This window comes from Callospermophilus lateralis, chromosome 7 (assembly GCF_048772815.1).
Source record: "Callospermophilus lateralis isolate mCalLat2 chromosome 7, mCalLat2.hap1, whole genome shotgun sequence".
NCBI lineage: Eukaryota > Metazoa > Chordata > Mammalia > Rodentia > Sciuridae > Callospermophilus > Callospermophilus lateralis.
The window spans coordinates 105,323,622-105,350,800 of NC_135311.1; the positions used below are offsets into that span (position 1 = coordinate 105,323,622).

The window sequence follows — 27,179 nt, forward strand, 5'->3', positions numbered from 1 at the left end:
AGTCTTTTTAGTACCCCAATATTATCATTGTTACATAGTTAAATGTTTACTTCCCAACATACCCACCCACCCCCAATTATTTAAGAGCAAAGGAACTTTGTTTTATTCATCTCCATATTCTCAATCTCTAACACATGGCATTCTGTAAATGTTATTGAACTAAATTATTAATGGACCAAAGGAAAAAATGGTTATAGTAATGGAAAACAAAACACTGTCTTAATGCTTTTTCTGTGTACTCTATGGCCCTTCTTCACAGAAGCAGTTTTCTGATTACTTTGCCATTTCTACTCTCCCAAATTAGTTGATGCCGAATTCAATTCTGTTTTGCCCTACCTAAATTAAGCTCAATTAGGTAATCAGAAATCTGAAATTGGACCTCGTTTATCATGCCTATCATTAAAATAGACTGTAGAGCCCAAATTTAGTAGCATTTGCATATTATTGTGTTTGTTTTTTGACAACTGTCATAACAGCAAAAGAAATTTTTTTTTGTTATTGTTGAATGTTTATCCTGTCAGAGAGATAAGACCTTTTTAATATTATTCCATTTCCCTTTTGAAAGCTGCTGTGGGCGTGCCCCCAGCCTGAAGATCTTTTCCTGATACTCTTTTTTACCATCTTCTTTCTCACATTCAGTTTAGAGTTTAAAGTGGGAATTTTTTTTAAGTGTGTTTTCCTGGCATCTCATGTTTAACAGTGTCAGGGGTTTGTGTCCCTGGAACGAAAACTGTTTCTCCAGAGCCTTTTTTCTCTCAGCTTCTAGTGAAAAGAGGGGCGATGCGAGCCAGTCGCTTACCACAAAGCAGTGCCACCACAAAAGAAAGATTAAGGGTTTAGAGAGAGGTCAATGTGGGTTTTTCTCTAACTAAACACTTTCCTAAAGTTTCCTTGTGGAAAAATAATGAAGTCATCTCAGAGTTTTTAAAGAATTTTTATTTCTTTTTCACCGTCTGCATTCGCTTGTCTTCTCAGCATGGATGTTTAATCTTCCTAGGCTTTGTGAATTGGCCCAAATGAATAAGTGGTGAGCTGTCTCTCTAGGAGCTAGAGGCTTATTCTAAGGGCCTAATCACTGAGTAAACACATCTTTGCCCTCCCTCTCACAACTGCGATATAATAGTCGAGATTCTAGCACAGTAACCTGGATATTGCAGGGACCAATGCTTTGAAATGCAGAATGGTTGATCCTCCAAAACAGACAGTCCCTGATCTTCGCCCGCCTCTTTCTTCTTTTTTAAATTAAATATTGCCAAAGAGATGCTGTTTTATTGCTTGATATTGTGCATTAGTGCCCTGGATTTCCAAGTTTAGTTTCAGTCAACACTGTGGGCTTCACTTATGGGGAACTCTGCATGTTGGGTTTCTTAGTAGCTTCTTTGGCACATGTGTGTTTGGTTTGGAAGAGCATTTAAATTAAATCAGTGAGATAGCGATATAAATCACTAATCTCTTTGCCAAAGTCTAAATGTTCCATTACAATGTTCTTGAGAGAAATAGGCATTTTAAAGATTTAGCAATTGCTATTGTTTGGTGAGAAATATGCTGATTTAAAAGTAGACAGCTCTCTTGTTCCCAGTGTCTCATTAAATGTAGTTGCTGAGATACGATCAAACTGAATTTGAGGTTGACATCCTTCTGTCTTTTCAGCTAGAGATCTCCTAAGAAGAGGAGCTCTGAATTTGTTTGCAGCCAGGTTCACGATCTTTCCCTAAAGCAGCAGATTCTTGATTCACTTACTAAAACTGATTTAGCATTGTCATTGCCATGTGGTGTCTTTTTTTGCTATGGGGCCGAGGTTAATATCAGCATTCAGGTTGTTTTCCTCAAACAGGCTGGCACCTATGCTAGTTAGGTTGTAAAGGAGTCAGAAAGAGATCTAGACCTGACCCTTGAGAGACTTAGTCTAGAGGAGAAACTGGTAAACAATTATACTAGTGGAAAGAGCTAGCAACGTGGGAAAGGAAGCTCTTAACTTTGCCTAAGAGAATCAGAAATGGTTTCATAGAGGCATTTGCTTTGAACCTTCAAGGTTGAGTCAGAATTTACCAAATAAGTATTTCTCCAACAATATATCTGATTGCAAACTTCCTGCAGACATCAACATAGATGAAGATACCCTGAGTCTTTCCTGTTCACCACTTTATCACTTCTTCCTAGGCCTGACACAATGAGTATTTGAACAAATGCTTGTTAAATGAATGAATAAATGAATTAACACATAGAATCAGGATGAGATCAGCCAAACTATTTATACAGAAACCGTGTCCTTATTCCTGTTACATGCAGTTTCTGAGGCCTGGAAGCACTGATGTTGTAAGCAGTCTAGCAGCTTCAAGTTATATGAGTGCTCTCACATGCCTTGACTATGGTGTGGTAATTTCCTTGCTACATTGTATTATCAGAGATAGAACACTAGACTTGGATTCAGACAATCTGGTTTGTAATCCCAGTGTGTTTCTTACAAACTGGTTGTGGAATTTAGCACAAGTCAGGGTTCTAAACCTCAGTTTCCTCATAGGCTAATGAGGTTAGTACTTGTTTTACAAGTTTATTCTGGAGGTAAATGTAAAAATAGCAGGGTGATTTTAGAATTTTAATCTGTTTACCTTTATTTAATATATTTACCTCTTTTATAGTACAAAATTTTCTTTTGAGAAAAATATTTTAATGATTATTTTTAAGGCATTGTTACAATTTGGATTCTTTATCAGGATACTTCCAAGCATCAGACATCATTAGGCATTCATCAGTATGAGTCTTTATTTAAGAATTACACCCAGCAAATTTTCAGTTAACGACTACCATCATATTCCTTACTTAATATGAATGGAAATATCTTAAAACTTCCTTGAAATTTTCCTCTGGCAGAATTTTGCTTATTGGTTTATATGTTTTATGTTTCCTTTTCCTGATAACTGTGACTCTTAAACTCAGCTCTTCTATAAGGTAGCATTAATAAGTTAGTCAACAGAATTTGGGTTATTTCATTTTTGTCATTATTGTAGCTGACATATTGCAAATTAAATTGTTCAATTTTAGTTTTTAATTTGAGTTATTTTATTGAATACCCAACTATTACAGGACGTTTTTAAGACAGCAAATGTCATTTCTTAAGAACAAGTTCTATCATGGCCAAAAGAAAAAAATAATTTTTCATAGGAGAAACTACATTGGATATCTTATAAAATTTAAACCAAAAAAGAATTCATGTCGACTGCGTATTTTTAAACATCTTTTCAAATGGTAATTAAAATTTCATATTCATAAGTAAGGACTTTAATATGGGAATATATTAAGCATTTTGAAATTACTAGTAGATCTAAAACAGAACTTTATTTCAGCCCTTTTTCTTTCAAGTAGAAGAGACTATTCAGTGTTCAGATTAAAAACATAAAGAATATGTAAGAGATGTTTTGCCATCCAATCTTAATGATTAATTTTTTTCCTGCATAGTTAAATGCCTCAGAGTTAATATTTCTTTTTTACATAAAGATGCATTGAACATAAAGAATGGTAAGTCCATTTTATTTAAAGAAAATGCAATTCTCTTGCAAATTTTGCTTCCACATGTTAACAGGAATCTATGCTAGGAATCTGTAAAACTAGATGTAATCATACTTGCCTCCTTAATTAAAGTGTAAGGAGGCAAAAATTGTTTATACTGGTAGATGCTTTAGGAACTCCAAATGTAAGGTACACTTAGGGAATAGCATTTAATTTTTGTCTTTGCTGTTCATTTATATTGATTATGCCTCTCCAAAATGCAAGAATCTTTCATTAATGGGTATTTTAATTGATTGGTATTTTCTCCTCTTTGCAGAGAAAGCTTCTTGCTATCTACCTCCACCATGATGAAAGTGTACTAACCAACGTGTTCTGCTCACAAATGCTTTGTGCTGAATCCATTGTTTCTTATCTGAGTCAAAATTTTATAACCTGGGCTTGGGATCTAACAAAGGACGCCAACAGAGCAAGGTAATATTCTGTTCACAAGTTGTAAGTTGGTCTTCTGTTTTTTAAAAAGTCATTATTGTGTTTGGCTTCTTGTCATCATAAATATTTTTCATCTTCAGCATTAATGCTTCTATTACATTTCATTAGATAAAAGCTATTTGTTATAGCTACATATGCAGTTATTTACAATTTTGAAAATATAACTTTAAAAAGACTCTGCTTAAATTCAATAATAACCTGAAAACAAAAATATATTTCTCTTTTTTTGCAATAAGACAGATAGTATATATTTCTAGTTTGTTGATTGTTTAAAGAAAATCAGTGTTTTTATGATGCTCATAAAAGGCAAAGCAAGTCTAACACGTAATCCTAGAAGTAAGTTTATTTTTTTAATAACTTCAGTGAAGAAGGCAGGACATTCTGGACCAGTCCAGTGAAGTTGGTAATAGCTTAACTCTAGCATATGCTAATTGATGTAATCGCTTTATTGCACACATTCTTTTGCACACAGCCATCAGTGCATCCATATTCTCAAAAGAAAAAAAATCCCTTTCCTATCTGTCAGTATAAGTATAGTTAATTTGTTAATCATAATTTCTTTAAATGATAAGTAATTCTTCATATTTTACCTTTCTGAGTTTCCCATCTGAAATATATTTTCAATATATGTAATTACACATGTGACTGTAACATCCCATGATGCTATTTTGGATGTGTTAACACAATCATAACACAAGACTGCGGGCTTATGAACAGGGAGGTTAAATTAATTCATTTCAAGAAAGCCTATTATAGTTACCTAATTTAAATGATTATAGATCAATTAGAAATCATCCGATTTATATTTTTATTATTTTATGTCTCACTGAATTTTTTATTATCATTCAGACTTTGCTTTATGTTATCTGAATCTGAAAAGAAAGAAAATTCTTCCCTTAACTGTGAGCCCCCCCAAAAAATGTTGAAGCAATTTCTTCATCTAATACTTAATTTCTTTAAGCAAATGGCTAGGAAATTTTCTAGGATGACTTCGTTCTGCCTTGGAGATATTCCCTGTTATACATAAATAAAGAACCTCTAGCACCTGTATTTGTTTAAATTAAATCAGGTTATTATTCACACTCAGTTAAAGGTGATGAAAAGCAGTGCCAAAAACAGATAAAAATGCAGCATCGAAGGTCTTTCATGAGGCAAAATACATAGACTGGAGACGTGGCTAAATCTTTTGCCATTCACTGGCAGTAAGGAATCTCCTCCTTTCCTTTTATCCACAACTTGATGAAGAAGGAAACACTATTTCTAAACCATCTGTAGTGGCTAAGTTCAGTGGGCTACCTGCTGTTATTTTGTTCTATCCTCCATTTAATTCCTTAGTTCCTTTTATTTTACAATGACAAAAAATTGCAGTGTAGTTTCTTTTGAAAAACAGTGTTTGAGGGTTTTTTTTTTTATGACTGGCAATCAACAGCCATGTAATTGCTTTGTTATGTTTTACTAAAGAAGTCTGTTAAGTAGCACAACTTTGATACACTAGTAATAAGAGTTTGCAGGTTACAGAGACACCTGTGGTGACCAAAGCGACAGAAGCTGCTTATTAGAAAGAGCCAGTACAGCTGTGTCCTATTAACTCCTTATGACACTTCTTTAAAAACACTAAATAAAGGCCTTGTTTAAGGCTTTAGAGCTATTTCTCAACGAATTGTAGGACTATGAAGTATGATAAGATATTTCTGTCTTCATTTTAAAAAATGGGATATTTCATTAACTGTCATGAAAATAAAAGAAAGTGATATTATAGACTGAAAATAAAAACATCTAGGAATTCAACTTAATAAACATTTATAGGAAACACAGTAATGTAGAAGAAAAGAGAACGGAATAATTCCTAGAATTTTAAGATAATTGCCATACTTATTCAAAGTTCACTTCTGTTCACATTAAAAATCAAGAACTATTTTAAGCTGTGTTCCATTTTCTGTTTTAAAGTAACAAAACGGGCTGGGGATGTGGCTCAAGCGGTAGCTCGCTCGCCTGGCATGCGTGCGGCCCGGGTTCGATCCTCAGCACCACATACAAACAAAGATGTTGTGTCTGCCGAAAACTAAAAATAAATAAATATTTTTTAAAAAAGATAAAAAAATAAGTAACAAAACAACATAACTCTTTTTGATTACAGTTCCATCATTATTACTGTTAAGAAAATAGGAAACATTTTTAAACACAAGATTAGGGTTTATTAGAGTGTCATATTCCCAAAAAGAGAGTAAAAGTGGGTCTCCTTTGATACATGAAACTAACAGAATTAGGCTGATTTATTGCCAAAAATGAATGGTTTAGCTTAGCCACAATTTTCTTATCAGGTGTCATAAATTCATCCGAATAAAATTATCTAATTGGGTTTCTTGTTGTATGATCTTTCTTGGAATTTTATAAACCACATTTATCCAAAGGTATTTATCATGAAAATCTATTGCATCATTTATTTGATTCTTTTAACTTTAACTAACCTCAAACTTTCATTCTCATTTTACAGAAGACTGCTTGTGTTAATATTTGTCTATTATTTGGCTACATATCAAAAATTACTACATATCATAAATGATGTGCCATCATTTACATAACTAGAGAGCTGAAATGAGGAAATACAGAAGTTCAGAAATGAGGAAATGAAGAAAGTACTGAAATGAGGAAATACGGAAGTCTAGGCATCAAAAACAAGATTATAGGGGCTGGGGTTGTGGCTCAGTGGTAGAGCGCTTGCCTAGCACATGTGAGGTACCAGGTTCAATCCTCAGCACCACATAAAAATAAATAAATAAAACAAAGGTATTGTGTCCAAATACAACTAAAAAATAAATTAAAAAAAAATAAGATTGTAGCCCTGGCTTTCTAACTGTTTTCTCTATAACTGATGTAATAATAGTTTTTGAATTAATTTATGGCGGATAGTTTTTCTTGTCCCATCTTGGCTGTCCTACCTAGTTCTGACAAATCATATAAATGTAGAGAGACCTGGATCTGTAAGCTATTTAACTTGTATACTTTCCTAGTGGTTTCTAGGACTACCACCTGATGTTATACCTCTAGACATTGATGTCCAAGATGGGAAGGATCTTGCTGATCAAATATATTTTTGCTTAAGGTATATTCTGATTAAGGCTATAGAAACAGTAATCCTCCAAGCACAATTTACTGTGAATCTCTGGTGTGTAGAAGATAAATGAAGGATATTGAACTCATGTGATTGCTTTGGTGAAGTTACCAGGATATTAATATCACTTGCTATTATAAATTAAATTCTAGGAGAAAGAAACTCAGAATTTATCAAATAAATATATACATCCAATTCCATTTAAGAATGCTGCTTATAATTTCAGTGTTGCATATTTAAATGGAATTTCTTTAAAAATTCCATTGTTTTTTTGACAGCTGTGTCGATGGATTTCAGGGCCATTCTTTCTTAAAGTCATAGGATGAAAACCCTAGGTTGTATTAAGATGCTAGAGGGTATAATTTCTTAACTGTTCATTTTACTAATGAACCTGATAGTAGGATATACCTATAAATGAAAGAGATAGAAACAGATAATAGTAAGCAAGAGGACCTTGCAAAATCACTCCTGGACATGACTAAAAAATATTTTAAGAAAGTTTTTATATTTCTTCACATTTATTCATTGAGTAAATATTTACTGAATATTTAGTATAAACCAGGAATGGTGCTAAGAACTGAGGATGAAAAGTTGAGCAAGACAATCCTAACTCTCAAAGCACTGATAGTCTAGTAATCAAGGCAAACAAAAATAGCACTAGGCACAGTGGCACACACCTGTAATCCTAGCAATTCAGGAGGTTGAGGCAGGGTTGCAAGTTTAAGGCTAGCCTCAGAAAACCATGACTCAAAATTTAAAAAATAATTTTAAAAGTCACACAAAAGAGATAATATATAATGTATGTGAAAGGTGCTTCAGGAGTAAACCCCATAGGAAATTGTTATGCATAAGGGAGTCAGAGGAGGACTTGAAAGAGATGACACACAGAAAAATGTGAATAGAATTTTACTTTTTCTATTCAAAAATTTTTGTATTAGTAGCATTCCTAGTCTATTAGGTTGTGGCTTTTTTATTCTTTACAAAGAGTATTGGCATTATTTAAAGCATCATAATTAAGTATCTGGAATGAAGGGTCAGTGCTTGAGATAATTGTTGAGGAAAGAAAGATGGAAGGGAACTGGCCAACTAATGTAATCCTGTATGGTCTGAACCAGATTGAGGATTAAGCCAATCAACTAGGAGGGACAGATCCAAAAAAGTTTTGTTATTGATTCATCCCAGTATTAGCATATGCTTACAAGCAGTTGGTGGAACAGAGATCAAATATCTTTTGGATGCATAACACGTAGAAAACCATCATGGTTTAACTAAAACTATAAAAATATTTTGAGTACAATGTATTCTTAGTGAATTAGTACTTAGCTGTGAAAGGATAATTTCTTAAAATTCAGGACAAATATCACTTCCTAGAAACCTTGGCTTTCCTCATCTTCCACTTCAGTCTGGGTTCAAAATGCACTTTCTATGTGTTCCCATAATATTCCTATAGTAGCTTGTTTTAATAGCACTCATTACAGTGTACAGTTATTGGTTATCTGCCTACAAGGTTGTCAGCTCCCTAAGGGTGGTATATCTATAATCTTAAACATTACATAATACCTTTTAAAAATTAAATACTGGGACTGGGCTTGTGGCTTAGTGGTAGAACGCTTACCTAGCACATGTGAGGCATTGGGTTAGATCCTCAGTACCACAAAAAAATACCTAAACAAAATAAAGGTATTATGTCCATCTACAACTAAAAATATAATAATTTTTAAAAATTAAGTACCAAATTGGAAATAAATAATCTATAACAAACTTATTGTGAAAGCAATGGAAATTAAGCTTGCAAGAGCATTGGTCCTCTAACTGTGTCATCTTCCTCTGTAACTACTAATAGGACTAATAAAACTACAGCCTTTGTTTCCTTGCATAATGAACTAAATATGTCCAGGCTGAATACTTTGTCTTCTGCAGGCCCTAAAGGGTTCCTAAAATATCATGGCCTGTACCTAGGGCCATACATACCCCGAGACCATCTGAAAAAGGGATTGAATTCCAACCTACTTGAGTTCATTTAAGGGTTCCAGAGTTTCCTGCACAGACTTTGCCAAGTCTCTGTGCTACCCCAAAAGTAATCCCAAATTGAGCCATTGTCAGATGGTACTGAATCTTCTGAAGTGGTGATGGCAGTGATTAAAATAAACATGTTTATGGAATCAGCATGCTTGCCTGGTTATTTGGTAAGATATGCCAAGTAATCAGGCACATTCCATTTGGGCACCATCAACATTAACTATAAATAATACTGTGTAACTACCAGCATAGTAAATGTTAAGTTGCTTTCATCTATTAAAAATATTTGGACACATATCACATGCATTGAAACATTGCCTTCCATGATGAGTGGGTTCTTGGCTAAGTTACTTTATCAAGGAAGGGTTGAGTAGATCACAGCATTGACCTGTAATAAGTGCATTAGTGGTTATCTCTGTTCTGACTAGAAGGGCCCCCAAGGCAAATATAGGTGCTTGTATAAATGATCTAATTCCAGAAGACTTAAAATTAAACATTGACTTTGACTAGGATAGTGGCATCTGAGTAATCAGCCAGCTATGAGTACCAGTGTATTAGTTGCTTAAGTGCAAGTTCCTGAGGTAAAAATGTTGTATGTGCTACAAAATGGTTAAATCAGGCTTTGCACGCTACTTCTAAGCAGTATTCAGAGTAACTGTATAGAGTTCTCTAAGAACTCTGATAGTGCCCAGGTTACACAGGTTGCATGCTATATATATAATTCATCATTAATACCAATGTTCACAAGATAATTTCCATTGCCTGTGGCTTTTAGCTTTTGAACTTAATGCCCTTGGCTGCTGTATTTAAGGTTACTGCAAACTTCCTCTACTGTGCTAACAGGTACTCGTTAGCCTTAATGTTCAAGTAATAATTTTCCACATAATCTTTGGCAAGAGTTAATTAACTTAAAGCATGTATTATCACTAGGCCATCTTCATCTGTACTTTCCATCTTAGTAATTAGCCATATTCACAGTGGCTTACCCATAATTCCTGACCACTCAGTGGTTCATGCCTGGCTGAAGCCTAGCTGACCATGTTAGCCTAACCCCACACTTCCATTTGATCCAGCAAATATAGCCCAGGTGTGAGGACTACATGGGAGACACTAGGAGTGTTAATTTCCAGCTGCTACCCTAAGAACAAATATGTATTCTACAGAGGAGAGCAGATAAAACAGATGAACATGTTGTGGTCAGGGTACTAAGACTTCCAGAGAGCCTTCTTGCCAGATGTCCATATAATTTTCTCCAACTTCTTTATTCCTTTTGTGCAACATTTTCCTTCCAGTACTTTTAAAGGAAGTGTATTGCCATCCTAAACATCCCAGGTCAAGGGCTTAATTAATGCTTTAAAATAAAGGTTCCAAAACACCAGGAGAGTTTGTCATTTTCTCTCTGGTTTGTTTTGTGAAGAGGGAGGAGAGAAGGTGAGGAGGAACCCCTCCTGTTCCATGATTACATCCTACCCACTCATTTTCTCCTTTTCTCCTCTGCTTTTGATTTTTAGTGGCGGTCTTAACAGAATGTCAAGATCAATTTGCAGCATGGTTTAACTCAAGGTTTGCGTTCTGCCAGCAGCAATTGTCCCTGCAAACAATGCCGTGTGTTCTTGTAACTTCAGAAGCTTTTAGAAGGATCATGGCAAGGGCAGCATCTAATGACTTTATTAGTGTAGGGTTTCAAAATGGGCTCAGTAATTGTTCATATCTCTTTGTCAGCAAGTCATAATTACTGCTCAGCATTGTCCAGTAGTACACTTGTGAATAGTTTCCTAATAGTACTGAAAGGAAGGGAAAGGGGGAATGGATAAAAGGTGATGGCCTCTTAAGATTGAGAACAAACCAATCTCTATGTAGATGATGGCTAAACTGTTTATAATACATTCTTCTCTCTTTAAAATAGATAATCCTTTTAAAATGTCCTTCAAGATAATTTAAAATTACCAGTTTACAAGCTTCCCCCCTCCCCTCTGATCTGGACATTTCCCACATTTCTACCTACTACATGTATAACTGCCTGATAGTAAGTGCATTGAATCTGGTTCAAAGCATTTGGGTGGGGGTATTTTTCTCCATATTCATCTACCTAATGCTATTTAGGAAATATTTATTTAACTCAGATACAGTTGTCAGTAAACAGTATATATGAAAACTGTTGTTTAGAAAGAATAATACAAAGGTGATACTATTGACAAGCTAGTTAAAAGAACATTATAAATTTTTTTCAAATCCTATTTTTCTCATGCACTATTTTATTATCTAGTTGGTATTTGTGCTAAGCACTGTGTGCTTTGAATATTCTAGGTATCATGATTATAAGAATCACAGCATTTCAAAAAATTTTCACCATGTCACATTGCCTGAAATCTGAGTGTGACACCAAGCCTTGGGACCTTTATGATCTATTGCCACATCCTTTTCTGTTCTATAACTCCATGTGGTGTAATTGTAAAGTTATGTACAAATTGTCAATCCCAATACCTGATCGTCTTGTACTTTAGAATATATACATTCAATTAAAAAAACAATATGGTTGTGAGAGGTAGTTGATCCACTATTTATATAGGTTTCAAAATGTAAAGCAAATGAAACAAATTCCCAAAATAAGATATTTATAAACTGAAATATCTTAAAACATATGTGCTCCATCAGATCTTTTGCTTTTCTTATTGTATGAAATTGAAAAGGTCTCCAAAATTTGTTTTTTAACTGTTGTGTCATTATTAATAACTTTTATATTCATGGGTGCTTCTGAAGAATTTTTAACTAATCATAACACCTATGCCATTTAAATTAGTAGTACATTATTTTCCTCTTCCATAAATACTAGTAGTAAAGCAGAAAATTTAATATTATAATAAAAATTATAAAATAAACAGATTTGTTCTGTGATTTTAAATTACTTGTGGAACAAGATGTAGTAGCACATACCTGTAATCCTAGCAACTCAGGAGGCTGAGTCACGAGGATTACAAATTCAAGGCCAGTCCCAGCAGCTTAAGGAAGACCCTCAACAAGTTGGTAGACACAGTCTCAAAAAATATAAAGGGCTAGGGATGTAGCGCCTCTGGCTTCAATCTCCAGTAACACAGAAAAAGAAAGAAAAAGAAAGAAAATCAATGTGGAAACTGGATCCTTTGACATTTTGTCCAGTATCTGCCTATCAGTTTGCATAGACACTCAAGGTTTTATGTCAACAGTCTTAACGATCTGTTCTGCCAAATATTACCACCAAAAAGTGGTAAGTTTCTATTAGACTGGAATTGGGGAATAAAATGGAATCCTGTTATCTTCTAAGTTTAGATAACTCATTAGGGAATAGATTTGGTGTCCTTTTCTCAAGCATATTTTTTTTTTTTTTAAGGAGTGAGAGAGAATTTTTTTATATTTATTTTTTAGTTTTCGGTGGACACAACATCTTTATTTTATTTTTTTATGTGGTGCTGAGGATCAAACCCAGCGCCCCGCACATGCCAGGCAAGCACGCTACTACTTGAGCCACATCCCCAGCCCACAAGCATATTTTTTATGATTCTGAACTTGATAGCATTAAGTAATAGAAAAGAGTGATAGTTTTGTATTGTTCACAAACGAAGCATAAACTATAGAACTTTTTTAAAAGCCAATTATTACTTTACTATTGACTAACTCAGTCTGTAGTCACAGAAAAAATTTAAAGAATCCAAAGTAGGCTGCATATATATATATATAAGAGAGAGAGAGAGAATGAGTTACTATGAGCAAAGTCCTGTTAGGCATATAAGAGAAGTGTAAGATGAGAGTTACTACATCTTATTGGAAATTAAACACATCCTTAGCAGCACAATTTGCAGCCATGTGGACCTTTTTCTCCATAATATGCTTGACAGATATTGCTCTAATCTCTGCCTAAATGTTAGAGAGAACAGTGTTTGAGGAGCTGGTCTAAAAGCTGGACAGTTCTTTGCTATAGTGCTTCTTCTAGAGAGGCCTTCCACAACTTTCTTGGTTTTGGTTCTAGTTTTGTATTTATCTAAAATAAGCCTAACTTATCTCCTAATATTACATTCCACTGTCAATTTCCCTATAGCTCTCCTTTGCTCATTTTCCCTGCATTTTCTTACCAAATACAATTAATTCTTTCCACTGTTATATTTATAAAATAGTCTCCTGTAAAGGTGCAAGGATTCAACATAGTGTTCCAGAGGTTTGTTTGGTACTATGTACAAATTATACTGGAATTTAATTATTGGTTTCTGTCAAACTCCGAAAGTCAACTGAAACCCCCTACTTGTTTTTCAAACTTGAATTGATAATAAACCATATATCTGCAATTTGCTGCTGATGCAATTAATTGAAAAGATCTTTGGGGGGGTACAAATTCTATTAACTTTCACAAATTTATCACCTTAACTTCTTGTTTCTACTCTTTGATAATCCTTTTAGTTCCTAGATGTGTCCAATTCCAGAAAATTTTTCTGTGGTTACCAATGGAAACTATACCACTGCATATATTTTTATTTAAAACATCTGACTCTGACCACTTCTTCCTAGTAGTCCCACTCATTCAAATATAATAAGTACTTGTTTTTTAAATCTTCGTGTAGTCTCCAGTCTGTTGCCCTACCACTTTCTCTCACTCTACCCAACCTTTCTGTCTGTAATTTTTATTTCCCTCTTTGTCCTATTAGATTTTGAGATTCATCATTATCAATTCCTGGTGATATTTTAAACTCCATTTAATATATTCACTTTGTTGGACCCACTTATTTGCCTTCCCTTTGCCTTTCTTGTTAAACACTTCTGGAGAAAGTCATACTAACTAGTGAGCATACAGTAATACTAGGTAAGCCTACTAGGATTCTCTAGTTAAGTCTTTCTTCCTGGGTGAGATCTCTAGATGATACCACATATTTATCAAAAACATCACACACCTCTCTACTCCCTTTCACAGCTGCCCTCACTAGTTGTTTAAGAAACAGAAGTCATCAGAAGGACAAATGATGTCATTTGTCCTTTAGGTCTCAGTGTAAATGTCCCCTCTTGAGAAAAGTCTGATGAACCTTTCTAAAGGTGGCTTTCCCACCATTATTCTTGTTCATAGCACCCTCCTTGAGCTTTCCATAAGACATCAGTTTTACATATTTTACATATTTTTAAATTAATTTTCTAATTCTTCCACTAAAATATAAGCTTCATAAGAGCAAAAGTTGTGTGTTCACTTTTCTTTCTTATTACAAGGCTCAATATTATTTGTTGGATATTGTAAGAATGAAGGATAGCATAATGGTTAAGAATATAAATGAACTTTCAATTTACCAAGACCAAGATTCAAATCCTAGCTTTGCCACTAGGACACTGTAATGACCTTGAATGAGTCGAATAAAACCTCTGAGATAAACTTTACATCTTGTAAAATGGAAATAAAACCATATTTCTTAGAGTTTTTATTATAATTAAATGGTATAATTGATTAAAAAGAGTAAGTGTTCAGTGCATTTACTTATACATATATATTTGATTTCCTTATCTCACATATGAAAATGTTGACAGGACAAAGCCAAATAGTTAACTATTTGAGACAACACTCAGTTTGGTAGCACTCTATAGATTGAATTTCCTGGTAACAGATGAACTTATTTAATTTACCTTGTGTTTCTGAATCTTATCCTGAAGGATCTTTTGAAACACCTCTTCACATGCCTCTCCAAAGTCCAGATTGTCAAAGTTTATTGAACGTTCAGGAGTTCACAGTGTAATAATCTCGTGTTAGGCAAGCATGGTATGTTCTTCCTGTTTTTTGTTTGTTTGTTTGTTTTTATTTTTTGAGGTACTGGTGATTGATCCAGAGGCACTCTACCACTGAGCTACATCTCCAACCCTTTTTATTTATTTAATTTTAAAATATTTTTTTAGTTGTAAATAGACCTTAATTTTTTTATTTATATGCAGTGCTGAGAATTTAACTCAGTGCTTCATGCATGTTAGGCAAGTGCTCTACCACTGAGCTATAACCCCAGTCCCACTTTTCATTTTTTATTTTGAAACTTGCCCAGGCTGGGCTCAAACTCACAAATCTTCTGCCTCAGCCTACCCAGTTGCTGGTATTATAAGTGTGCCATGACGATTTTGGTGTGTTTTTAATGACCTATGCTACCTCCTATTCATCACTACTGTGTTCTAAGTATTCATAAACAATTTGTCTAAACAACTTTTCTCAATCTTATAGGGGACTAAGGGCAAATTTATTGGTAGGCACTATTTGAAAATCAAGATATTTACATATTTGTCCCCAGATTAGGGATGTGTATTTAGCATTAACATTTTTCCTACTTTTAAAAATGGATGTAATCACTATTCAAGAGTAAATAAATATAAATCAGAAAAATAAAAACAGATGAAAACCAATTAACAGTGGTAATAGTTGACTTATATTTTGGACCTAAACAACAAATTCAGCTCTGAAATTCTTGCAGTTAGAGAAAAAAAAAGATGTCATAAGCATATACTCACTCATTCATCTATTCATTTGATATACACTCATTATATTTCTCTTATGTGCCCTAGAGTTTACGGTTTGTCCTTTATACTTTTTATCATCTGTTAATAGAAGTTTAACAGGTTCATCTTAAGATTTCCTGACACTGAATTAAAGGCTGAATTTTGTTGTGTGATTTTCTATTTGAGAGACATTAAGAAATGTAATAGACAATTATGTTATACAGAAGAAGTTTTTTTGTGTTAATTCCCTATAAAAGCAGAGAGCTTTGAATTAAGTCTATTTTTTTTCAGTAATGGTAATACTTTGGGGAGCTTAGGCGATATGGTCTTTATTCCTTTTTGAAGATCTAACTTAAAACTGATATACAGCTTAGAGGAAAAGCCTACACAGTTAACATGTCCATTCAATGCTATCAAACATCAGCTGTCTCAAGTGAGCCTTTATCAAATCTTCATGGAGCTTTGATGAGTGACTAAAGTGTAATATTGTGTGCTATTGGTCTTTTATTTTTTAAAGACTTTCCTCCTGTGTATGATATTTCAACTAAGGCTTTCCTACACTTTTTTTTTAGCGTATTAGAATGATAGGTCTTTTCAAATACTTATGGAAATTATTTATAAATGTCAGAGTTCTAAGAGAAACCAGCCAACCAGATGATGCTGAAAATGTTTTACATACTAAAATCATGAAGTCTCCAAATTTGGCAGCCGGAAAAAATAATAGAACATGATAACATGTTATATGTTCTACCTTAGATCAGAACATCATTTTATGATAATGCTGATACATACTCTAGAAGCTATAGACCAGTAAGCTTATTTTAAGAAACATTTCACCTTATATTTATTCTGTGGAGAGGAGAAACCAGATATGACTCTGAAGCACATAAAAGGGAGGAAAAAGAAGTAGTATTTATGAATTCGCAGACCAATTCCAAAATTACATATCCTTATCTATTATCTTCATCTTATACATAAGAAAGCCGAAGTTCAGGAAGATTAAATTATCCAAAGGCACAACTAGTGAGTCAGGTTCATTTGACTCCAAAGTCTTTGTTCTTTCCACAAGACTCTGGTTCTTGCAATAATTCCTACTTTCTCAATTATGTTAATATTTGGATATTTTCCACCTTCCTGAGTCAATGGGTAGTGACAAAATGAAATTATATAAAAACTGCAGTTTCCTAAAAGTCAGCGGGAAGTTTAGAACTTGTGGGCCAACACCTGCTTGGTTCATTTGTGAGGCCAAATGAACTTGTGGGGAGAGAATCATGGTGAAAGCTTTGGAGATCATGAAGATTCATCCAGAGTGTCTTTTTTTTTTTTTTTCTTTTGCCAGTGGCAGTAGTGGTGGTGGGTATTGAACCCAAGGCCCAACTTGTCCTTTTTTTTTTTTTTTTAATGTGTTGTGTGTCTCCTTTTTTTGTTTTGTTACTTTTTTATCGGTTCTTTGTAGTTATACATGTCAATAGAATCTGTTTTGTTATAATTATACAAAATGGAATATATCTTATTTTAATTAGGACCTCATTCTTGTGGATGTATCTATCCTATTGTGGAATTCACTAGTGTTTTTATATATGTACATAGAAAAATTATGTCAGATTCATTCCACTATCTTTCCTTTTCCTATCCTTTCTTCTTCCCTCCATTATTCTATGTCACTTAGTCTATTGAACTTCTTAATTAAACTGATTTCAGTAGTATTTGGAAGAGGAAAAGGAAAGTCTCATAGTCAACATTGTCATAGTGGAAATAAAGGTTACTGAAGCATAAACTGGCCCAGTTATGCAACACATGTATGTTAACTACTAGAAAATGTAAAGGTGAGAGTGGTTTCCTGTCTAGGAGCACTGACTTCTATATAAATTTCTCCAATTCTCTTCTGTGTTTTCTCCAGTACTTAATCTAAACCACTACATGTAGGCCCTAGTCATATACTAGCTTGAGTTTACTATTTGGGGACCTTGATTTACCAAAGCCAAAATATTCTTAGTCCCCTTAGGATACAAACCATAGCTCAACTCACATTTAGTGGGCTTTCATAAACATTTATTGATTGGTAAGAGGCAAAACACAGAAGAAATATTAGACATTAAATTTAATATATATTTGCTCTCCCCTGGAAAATGGATCTTCTATTTACATTGCTAGACAAAGAATTTCTGCATCTGAATAGAGATTGAATAACTGTTCTCTATTATCCTTCTCAACTATAATTCTAGGGTCTAGAAATAAGGAAAATAAAGCATACCCTTATTTGGCGAAGTTTTCATGTACTTAAAATAATATTTATGTTCTTATTATAAGTCAAATAACCCTTATTTGAAAAGCTTAGGGTCAGAGTTTTTTTGATGGGGAGATATTTACATCCCTAATCCAAAATTCTAAAATCCAGAATGCTCCAAAATCTGAAGCTTTTTGAGTGCCAACAGGTTTTTGGATTTTCAAATTATTCTTCTGAGGTGATCACTTTAAAAATGTTAAGGTTCACAGAATGAAGCTCCATCACCTGAAATGTTTGGGGGATGACTTCTTTAAGAAATGCCTTCAGGGGGCTGGGATTGTGGCTCAGCCGTAGAGCACTTGCTAAGTATGTGCGAGGTCCCGGTTCAATCCTCAGCACCACATAAAAATAAATAAAATAAAATAAAATAAAGTTATTGTGTCCAACTGCAACTAAAAAATAAATATTAAAAAAAAAAAAAAAAGGAAATGCCTCAGAAACAACTTCTAATCTTTACAAGGAAAATAGTCTTCTGTCCTGAAAAGTGCTTCTCAAAAAGTGTGGCCATTAACCGCTTACATCAAAATCTATTAAAAAGGTACTTTCCTGGACCTGACCCCTGGGGGATGGAGCTGAGGAATTTGCCTTTCAAATAAACTCCCTAGGTGATTCCTAGGCTACTAGAAGTTGAGGATCAATGCCTTTATGGTTAGTTTCTCCCATTTTAAATATATATATATATATACACCCTGTTTTCCTAATTCAGTTTAAACCAAAAAGTCACCCTCAAAGAACAAAGGGGCATATACCAGCCATGCTGAAGACCATTCTCAATGGGAATTTTCAGTTTCCAGAAAGAAACTGAACAGTGGAATTTGAGGGGTATTCAGACTTGTGAATTTTTCCTAGTAAAGCAAAAAAAGGAGGTAAAGAGAATTGTGTATTAGCTAGGTGATCTCTAAGCTCCTTTATCTTACATTCTGGTTTTTTGTTTTGTTTTATTTTGTTTTGTTTTGTCAATCTGTGTAAATGTAACTGAACAAACATAAATGAATAATATTGCTGGGTGTGTGGTGCATGCCTGTAATCACAGTGGCTCTGGAGGCTGAGGCAGGAGGATTTCGAGTTCAAAACCAGCCTCAGCAGCTTAGCAAGGCACTTAGCAACTCAGCGAAACCCTGTCTCTGAGTAAAATATAAAAAAAGGACTGGGGATGGGCTTAGTGGTTGAGCATCCTGGGTTCAATCCTCAGTACAAAAAAAAAAAAAAAAAAAAAAATGAATACATGTAAATAGTGAGACTATATCTCCAGCCTGTGATTTTTGTTTTATATTCACATTTAACTAAAGTTTTGTTGTATTGCACAGCTGCAGCATCTATAATTGTATTTTCTTATAATTTACTGTGCAAAAATCCCTCAGTGTAAGCCTGAAGATTTCATTTTAATTGTGAAAGTAATGACAAAATTGTTAATTTTGCATGTAACAATAATAAAATGGCTATCCGTTTTAAGGCCTACCATATTCTGCACATAGGTATAAGTGTTTTTGGAATCTTGCCTTACTTCATTCTTACAAGATTATAGGTGTTTTAAAGACAGTGTTATTCCCATTTTATATGAGTCGCTTTAAACTTATGGAAATCACATCAAAGTGTAATAATCAGGAACCCATCAATAGAGTAGTGGCATTCTTATGCCCTCCATTTTAAAATATAATGTTTCTTCTTTTACAATACCTAGTATATAATAGATAATAAGTGTTTATAAAATTTCAACTTCCTCTCCGTAAATTGCTAGATTTCACATGATATATCTGTTTGCTAGGAAGTATAGCTTTGTTAAAGTGTAATTATGACTTTGACTGAAAGAAACTAAACCATATCCTGTTTTGAATTAAAAGATTACTTTTTCCCATATCTGATTTATTAGTAATCCTTGTTTCCATTAGCAAGGTAGGAAAAAAAGAATCTATGCTTCAGAGACAGAAAATTTTACTAATGATTAATATATTCTGGCCTTCAAATATTCTGTTTATTTTTCTCTGAAGTTTAGGTAAAAATCATGTATCTTACTATCCTATTCTTGGTTTTCTAATGGCAAGAACTAGTGAATATAAAAGTGTACCTGATTTGTGATTAGCCATTTTCTTTCATCATTTTTTCATTTCCTTTTTTCTTATCTCCCTTGTTCATGTTACCCCTTGGTTGTATGTTGAAAGAGACAGAAAGAGAGGAACTAGGGACTGAACCCAGGGTTTTATGCATGTTAGGCAGGAGCACTACTGTTTAGCCACATTCCCAACTCATTTTATTCTTTTAGTGACAGCATCTATTCTATGTCTGGTCATTCTAATTTTCAGTTTCAGGGACTTAATGTGGCAACTTCTTATTCCCTTCCTCAAATATGTCTGTGATGGGTAGATTATTTTATTCTTTTTTTATAGCAGTACTCAGAATTAAATCCAGACCTTATATGTGCTAGACAACTACTCTGCCACTGAGCTACATCCCCAGAACTATTATCATTATTATTATTATTATTATTATTCTGCCACTGAGATACATCCCCAACACTCTGTCGTCATCATTATCATCATTATTACTAATTGTATTTTGAGACAGTCAATCACTTAGTTGCCCAGATTGGCCACAAACTTGGAATCCTCCTGCCTCAGCCTCCCAAGTGGCTGGAATTACAGGTGTGCACCATCATGTCCAGCTAAATCCTATAATTGAAAGAGCCACTTCTCCTTGTTATGAAATAGTTGTCATTGATTACCTGTTTACATTTGAGATTGCTAGAATCCAATGACTATAGATACCACTATCCCTTTATGATATCTGACTCTACTGAATGCAAAGTCAGTTACAGTTGTGTTGACAGCTTTGGCCTTACCACTAAGTACATGGGCATATTTTTTCTGGTCAAAGGGAAGAAAATACCATAAATAGAAAAACTGTACTTTTTCTCTTAAAATGAGTTATTTTTCCCTTGTTTTTCTTCTGTTTTGAACTGAATTTTTTACTGTTATTAATGTGCTGCTGTGGTGACTTTGTGCTCCTCTTGGGAAGAAGAAGCAGAGCTCCCAGCCATGAGAAAGAATGGATATCTGTGTGTGAAGTTCTTACTAATTATATAATTTCAAAGTAGGAACTTTGTAATTTCGTACATTTTATTGACCCTACAACCTCTCAATTGATCACAGATCTCAAATATGATTCAAGTTTTAGGAAGATTAACTAGATTGATTAAAATTTAAGGTTTTTTTTTTTTATTATTTGAACAAAGTGCTAATTTAAGGCTACTCTGGTATCAGCTGAGTACACGATCCCTGTATATTTCTCAACTCCTTTCAAAAAGTTAGAATGACTTGCCAATCTTTGGTTCAAAAAAAATGATTTTTTTAAGTTAATTGAATGTCTATATATCTTTGAAGACTATACCTCTCTTGAATTTGCTTGCTCATTTTCACAAAAAGGAAGTTTGTGAAGTCACAGTTTGTAGGCAAAGTTGTCTTGAAATGGAATTCTCAAAACCACTAAGCCGTCTGCTTTTTTCTCCCTCCCTCTCCTTTCTGCTCATTTGCTTTCTTTTTTCTTTCCTTTTTTGGGGGTATCCTGTTTGGGTAATATTTGATATCGCTTGGAGACTAGTGCTGTAATGGGTATCTACTGTGTGATATCCACTTACTCCATTGGTGTGAAAGCAACAAGGATTTATTTTTTCCCTTTTGTAGTAAACGGCATTCCAACTGTTTTTGACATCTTTAATTTTAGAGGTTGCCAATGGTCAGATCAGGGTCAAGGCTGACTTCAAATATTTTAGTAAGAGGCAGAAAGGAAAATGAGATCCTAACTTGCTAGCCTCCTGATCTACACATCCCCATTGATGAGTTAAAGCTATATGGGTGTGAAATTTGGTATGGAGGCTTAGGCTGCTTGAGCACCTTTTATCCCATAATAGTTGTGGAATGTGAAGATTTGAATTTTCATGGGGGCACTGATATTTCATGGTTGACAATGGATTTCTTAAGGCCTTGTCATTTCAAATTGCCATGAGGTCTTGTTATTACTGCTCCAAATGTGTATATGAACCTGCCTTCCAATGAACTTATTACAGTAGTGCTAACTTGTCTTGACACTCTTGCCGACAGTTCTAGTAGTCTTAAGAAGATCTACTTTCTGTAGTCACAGCACAGGTTTTATGGAGGATTCAGCCTAATTTTTGGAGATGAATTTCTATGGACAGAAAATATATTGGCTTTAAAAATTAAGAGGTTTGATTCTGTTTTGAATTTGGATATCAAATGAATCTGAGCACATGACATTTTAATGTCATTTGTCTTTTCAAATAGATTTACCTTCTAATGCATGTGACGACAGGACTTTGCTCATCAGCTAGAACATACATTTCAGAGGAGTTGTTACCTAAAATATTATCATAAGGCATAAGAAAACACACGATTTAAGTTGCCTTTCATGAACATAATTAAGAATTAATAAGCCAGTACCAGTGGCTAGTCCCCAGAATTTCCACTGTTTTGCCTTTTGTGACCTGTGTTATTAAAAGTCCATTATTTTTACAGACTTTATTAAATTGGATCTTATTAAAGCATTCTATATTTGCATTTGGTCTTTCATAATTCATTATTATTATGACATTTACTTTTTACCATCAGATCTGAAAACATATCATAAGCTACCCTTTTCTCTTGAAAGAAATGCTAATTTCAAACAGTCCTCTAATAGAAGAGAAAAGCTTTATCAGTTTTTTCATTTATTCCAGATCGTGTTAAGAATACTAATGCTAGACTTCGGTATGCTAATATCTCTGAGCTTTTTTGGCCAAAAGCTTAGAATTATTATTTTTATCCTATACTAAGTACAAAACTAGAAGATCTTCTAATATACTAGAGAATACGCAATTCTTGAAGTGCAATTCTTGATTCTAAAGACTTGTGAAAATGTTGCTAAATTGTGTTTCTTAGAATCTTGCTAGTCAGTCTGTCTTAATACCATGCTATATTATTTGTTCTATTTAAGAAAGTCTGTACTCTTGAAATTCATTTGATAGGTTTTTCCTCATAGTTTTTAGGTAGTACAGCTTGTAATATTTTAGACTGAGAATCCTATGCTATCAGCCCCAGACAGCTTTTAGGGTGTACTTCCTGCTTTTCTATATGATAATCATCTAAGATATAGTTGAAAGTATAGCAAGGTTTTATATATTTATAAAAGGTAAGCTAATTTTTACAGAACTAATAATAAGGGTTTTGTTAGAAGTACTAGTGAATTTATTAAACTCTGAAATGAAACTGACTTTGGATTTTGTCTCATTTAAGGTTTCTGACAATGTGTAACAGACACTTTGGCAGTGTTGTTGCACAAACCATTCGGACACAAAAAACAGATCAGTTTCCACTTTTCCTGATTATTATGGGCAAGCGATCATCTAATGAAGTATTAAACGTGATACAAGGTAAAGTACCTGTCACAGCAAGAATAAAGTCTTCCCAAGTGATAGCCCTGTAATTGTTACCCTTAAAGTTGATGATACTTATTTCTATTAATGAATATATTTGCATTTTAAAATATAGAGTATCCTAAAAAAGAATATCTTCAAAGAGTTTGGGTGCTATAAAAAAATGAAATATGCTGCATAAAATTTAGCAGAAACATCTGAATAAAACTGCACTCACTACCTTTTGTACATAGAATATTCAAGTTTTAAATGATCAGAACTGCTATATTCTCTAAATTAGCAATTAGATTATAATCATATGTCAAGTATGACTTCTTATTCATATTGACTTATGAGCATAATGTTGATTAGTTGAAAGAAATGCTTATCTTTTGTTGTCTAGAGAATCAAATGACTGTATATTGCAAATTGAATTGTTCAGTGACAGTTGTTTCTCCTTATTTAATGCATGTCTAAGATACAGCCCCAAAGCATGAAGCTATCAAATACCTGTAAATTTAACCACAGTGTACATTCTTTACCAAAATATAAGTGAATGATTTTTTCTCTTTCAAATCACTCCAAGAATTAGTATTAAAATATTACCTTGTTCATGCTAAAGCTTAAGTGAAAACGGCATATCTTCTCTTTTCCACTGGGAAAATGGTTTTTCACATACCCAAGGTACACCTTTTGTCTGGGATGTTTTTTTTCTGCCTCATTTACGTATGATGGGGGAGGGGAAAACTGTAAATTCCAGTACCTTTAAACCCCAAACAAAACAAAACTTCTGGTACTTTATGTCTTCTCTATAACCTAGAGTATTCAGTTTCATAATGTGTCTATAAAGAGAGCTACTCCAGGGACTGATTTGCATAGGGTAAATAAATGGATAATGAGAATGAAATTTCATTCTTTTATTCGTATGCATCAGTGGCCATATTGCCATAATTAGTGATTCTCAAAGTGCTGGATATGGACTTGAGATTCCTTAGACCTTTTCAGGGGATCTACAAAATCAAAATTATTCTCATTATTGTAATAAGGCTTCTCCACAGTTTTTATTCTGTTTACTTTTTTTTTTTTTAATTGAACCCAGGCCCTTGCACATTGCTAGGCAAGCACTTGACCACTGAGCTCCATCTTTAGCCCTTTTTATTTTACTCAAGACAGGGTCTCACTATGTTTCCCAGGTGCCCTTAAATCTGGAATCCTCCTGCCTTAGCCTCCCAGGTAACTGGGTTTATAGCTATGCACTACCATGCTGGGTAATATGCATTAGTGTCTCCAAAGTAATGGTTTGTAAAACTGCTTGCACCTTAGCATGAGTCAAGGCCATGACACAAAACTATACTGGTATCATATTCTTCATTGCCTTGGACTTGAAATTAGAAAAGAAAGGGCCTTTAAAAAAAAAGAAAGAAAGAAAGAGCCTTTTAAAAATCAATGTCTTTATTAAATTTTAACTCTTTTTTTTTAATATTTATTTTTTAGTTTTTTTTTTCGGCGGACACGACATCTTTGTTTTGTATGTGGTGCTGAGGATCGAACCCGGGCCGCATGCATGCCAGGCGAGCGCACTACCACTTGAGCCACATCCCCAGCCCTAAATTTTAACTCTTAATAACTTGTGACATAATGGAAAATATAAACACTTATGCTACACACTAATGTACACTGGTTGTCTCAAAGAAAAGCACTTATGGCTTGCTTGAGCTGAACTAGTTTATTTTTTTCTCCCCCACCCGAAATCATATTTACTTGAAAATATAACTGACAAACTGTGCTTATGTATCCTGGATATTTGGCAAACATTTTCTCCAAAATGAACAAAGTGAATTGGTTACTTTCAAGTAAAAGTACTGATGGATATTTGTTGCTAATAATAAAATGAGTTGTCAAGCATAAAATTATATCCTTCACCATAGATGGACAGCTAAAATACTTTTCTGGTGACATTAGTGGTGATATTCACAAATGTGATTTTTTTTTTTTTTTTGGATAGCATATAATGAAGTATGTCAACATTCAGAAGAAATGCATAACTCAACCCATGTTTTCCAAATACATCAATGCATGATGTTATAAAATCAAGCAAAACATAAAGATCTGTTCATAGGGCAACAGAGGGCCAGGTGTGGTGGTGCACGTCTATAATCCCAGAGGCTCAGGAGGCTAAGGCAGGAGGATCGCAAGTTGAAAGCCAGCATCAGCAAAAGCGAGGTGCTAAGCAACTCAATGAGATGCTGTCTCTAAATAAAATAAAAATAGGGCTAGGGATGTGGCTCAGTGGTCAAGTGTGTGTTCCTGAGTTCAATCTCTGGTACCCAGGGCAGGGGTGGGGGGAAGGCAACAGAGTGCTGGAGTTGTGGCTCAGTGGTAGACTGTGAGGCACTGGGTTCGATCCTCTGTACCACATTAAATTAATTAATTAATTGATTGGTTAATTAAACATATTATTTTAAAAATAATAATAATAAAAGACAACAGAACCAGGCTTAGTGGTGCATGCCTGTAATTCCAGCTTCTTGGGACACTGAGGCAGGAGGATCACAAGTTAGAGGACAACCTGGGCAACTTAGCCAGATCCCATCTTTACTAAAGAGATCAATTGAGGAAGGTGGGGGCAATGGATTTTAATGTAACTGTCACCATACTGGGGTCCAAGGATGTCACTCTATGAGGGCAGTGGGACCTCAACTGCTCTGGGCAGATTCTTAACACTGCTGAAATGCATTTCAGGACACATTGAAAGCAAGGCACAAACAAAGATTTATTACAGGACAGCAAAGCAAAAGTATTCACACCACAAAAGCGGGAGCAGGAACCCTTAATTCTAAAAAAAGAAAAGAAAAGTGATGCCCACAGGGTTGACTTCTCTGACTGTATGTATGATTTTCATGGGAAGGAAAGTCTAGGTTCTCAGGCAAGCTTTTGTGGAAATCAGATCCCTTTGTCAGTCATTTGATATTTGGGGTTCAAAATGTTTCTTCTTGGCTAAAAGAAGTCTAGCCATAAATTAGTTGTGGGCACATTGTTTAGGTCTTTGAATCTGGTGACATGTAAATTGATTGTTTTGTTCTAGATGATCTGGTACAAGTATACGCTGGAGGTTTTGTTCATTTAACTAAAGAGGTAGCATGGCTGATTATGCTTTTAGATCTGGGTCTCCATCTAATAAGGGTCTCTTTTTTCTCTTTCCCTGAGAGCCTACCTGTCTCATTTCTAGTTTATTCCATAAAGTATTTATCTCCCTTGTTCTGAATCTTAGTCACACAAATTTGCAAATAAGATATGGATATACACAGACCTGCCCAGTAACAAAATCTACATTAAACGTGCTCCTAAACTTGTTTTGCCATCTTTGTACTGTTAATAACTACCGGTGATTAGGTGTATGCTATATGCCAGACACTTTATATTATCTCTACTTCTTCTAAGAACCTTATAGAAGTCACATTGTCTTTATTTCAAAAATAAGAAAATTGATCCTTAACAGAACTACAATCTACTCATTCTCGTATTCACTTGTTTTTTAAATAAATGTTTATTAAGCCCTTTTCTTATGCTAGGCAATTTCTAGATGCTAGATCATGTAACTTATAAGCAGTGGATCTTGGTTGAAATTCTAACTGCAAAACCAATTCTGTTTTCTTAGTACCAAGATAATGCTTGTCCTTTATCTTATTTATTGAGAGTAATACTGATATGAACAAATTGGGTCATTTCTTTTGCTAAGAACCACAGATGCTCCCTAATCCCTTATTGCCAAGGATCATATAGAAAATTTGGGATAGGACAATTGAAAGATGATGTTAGTGAAGCCCTACTCTGGAAATAGCCAGCAAGGATGCTTGCTCTTCATTGTCTTGTTGGCTAAA

The 27,179-nt window shown here is 34.2% G+C and overlaps 1 protein-coding gene across 1 annotated transcript in view; it reads left to right on the forward strand.

The window, feature by feature from the left end:
• Faf1 (Fas associated factor 1) overlaps positions 1 to 27,179 on the forward strand; it is a 396,527-nt gene that overhangs the window by 293,065 nt on the left and 76,283 nt on the right. The window contains exons 13-14 of the mRNA XM_076860444.2: positions 3,824 to 3,978; positions 23,180 to 23,316. Of these exons, the coding sequence (XP_076716559.1) occupies positions 3,824 to 3,978; positions 23,180 to 23,316 (292 nt within the window). The remainder of the gene's footprint in view (positions 1 to 3,823; positions 3,979 to 23,179; positions 23,317 to 27,179) is intronic.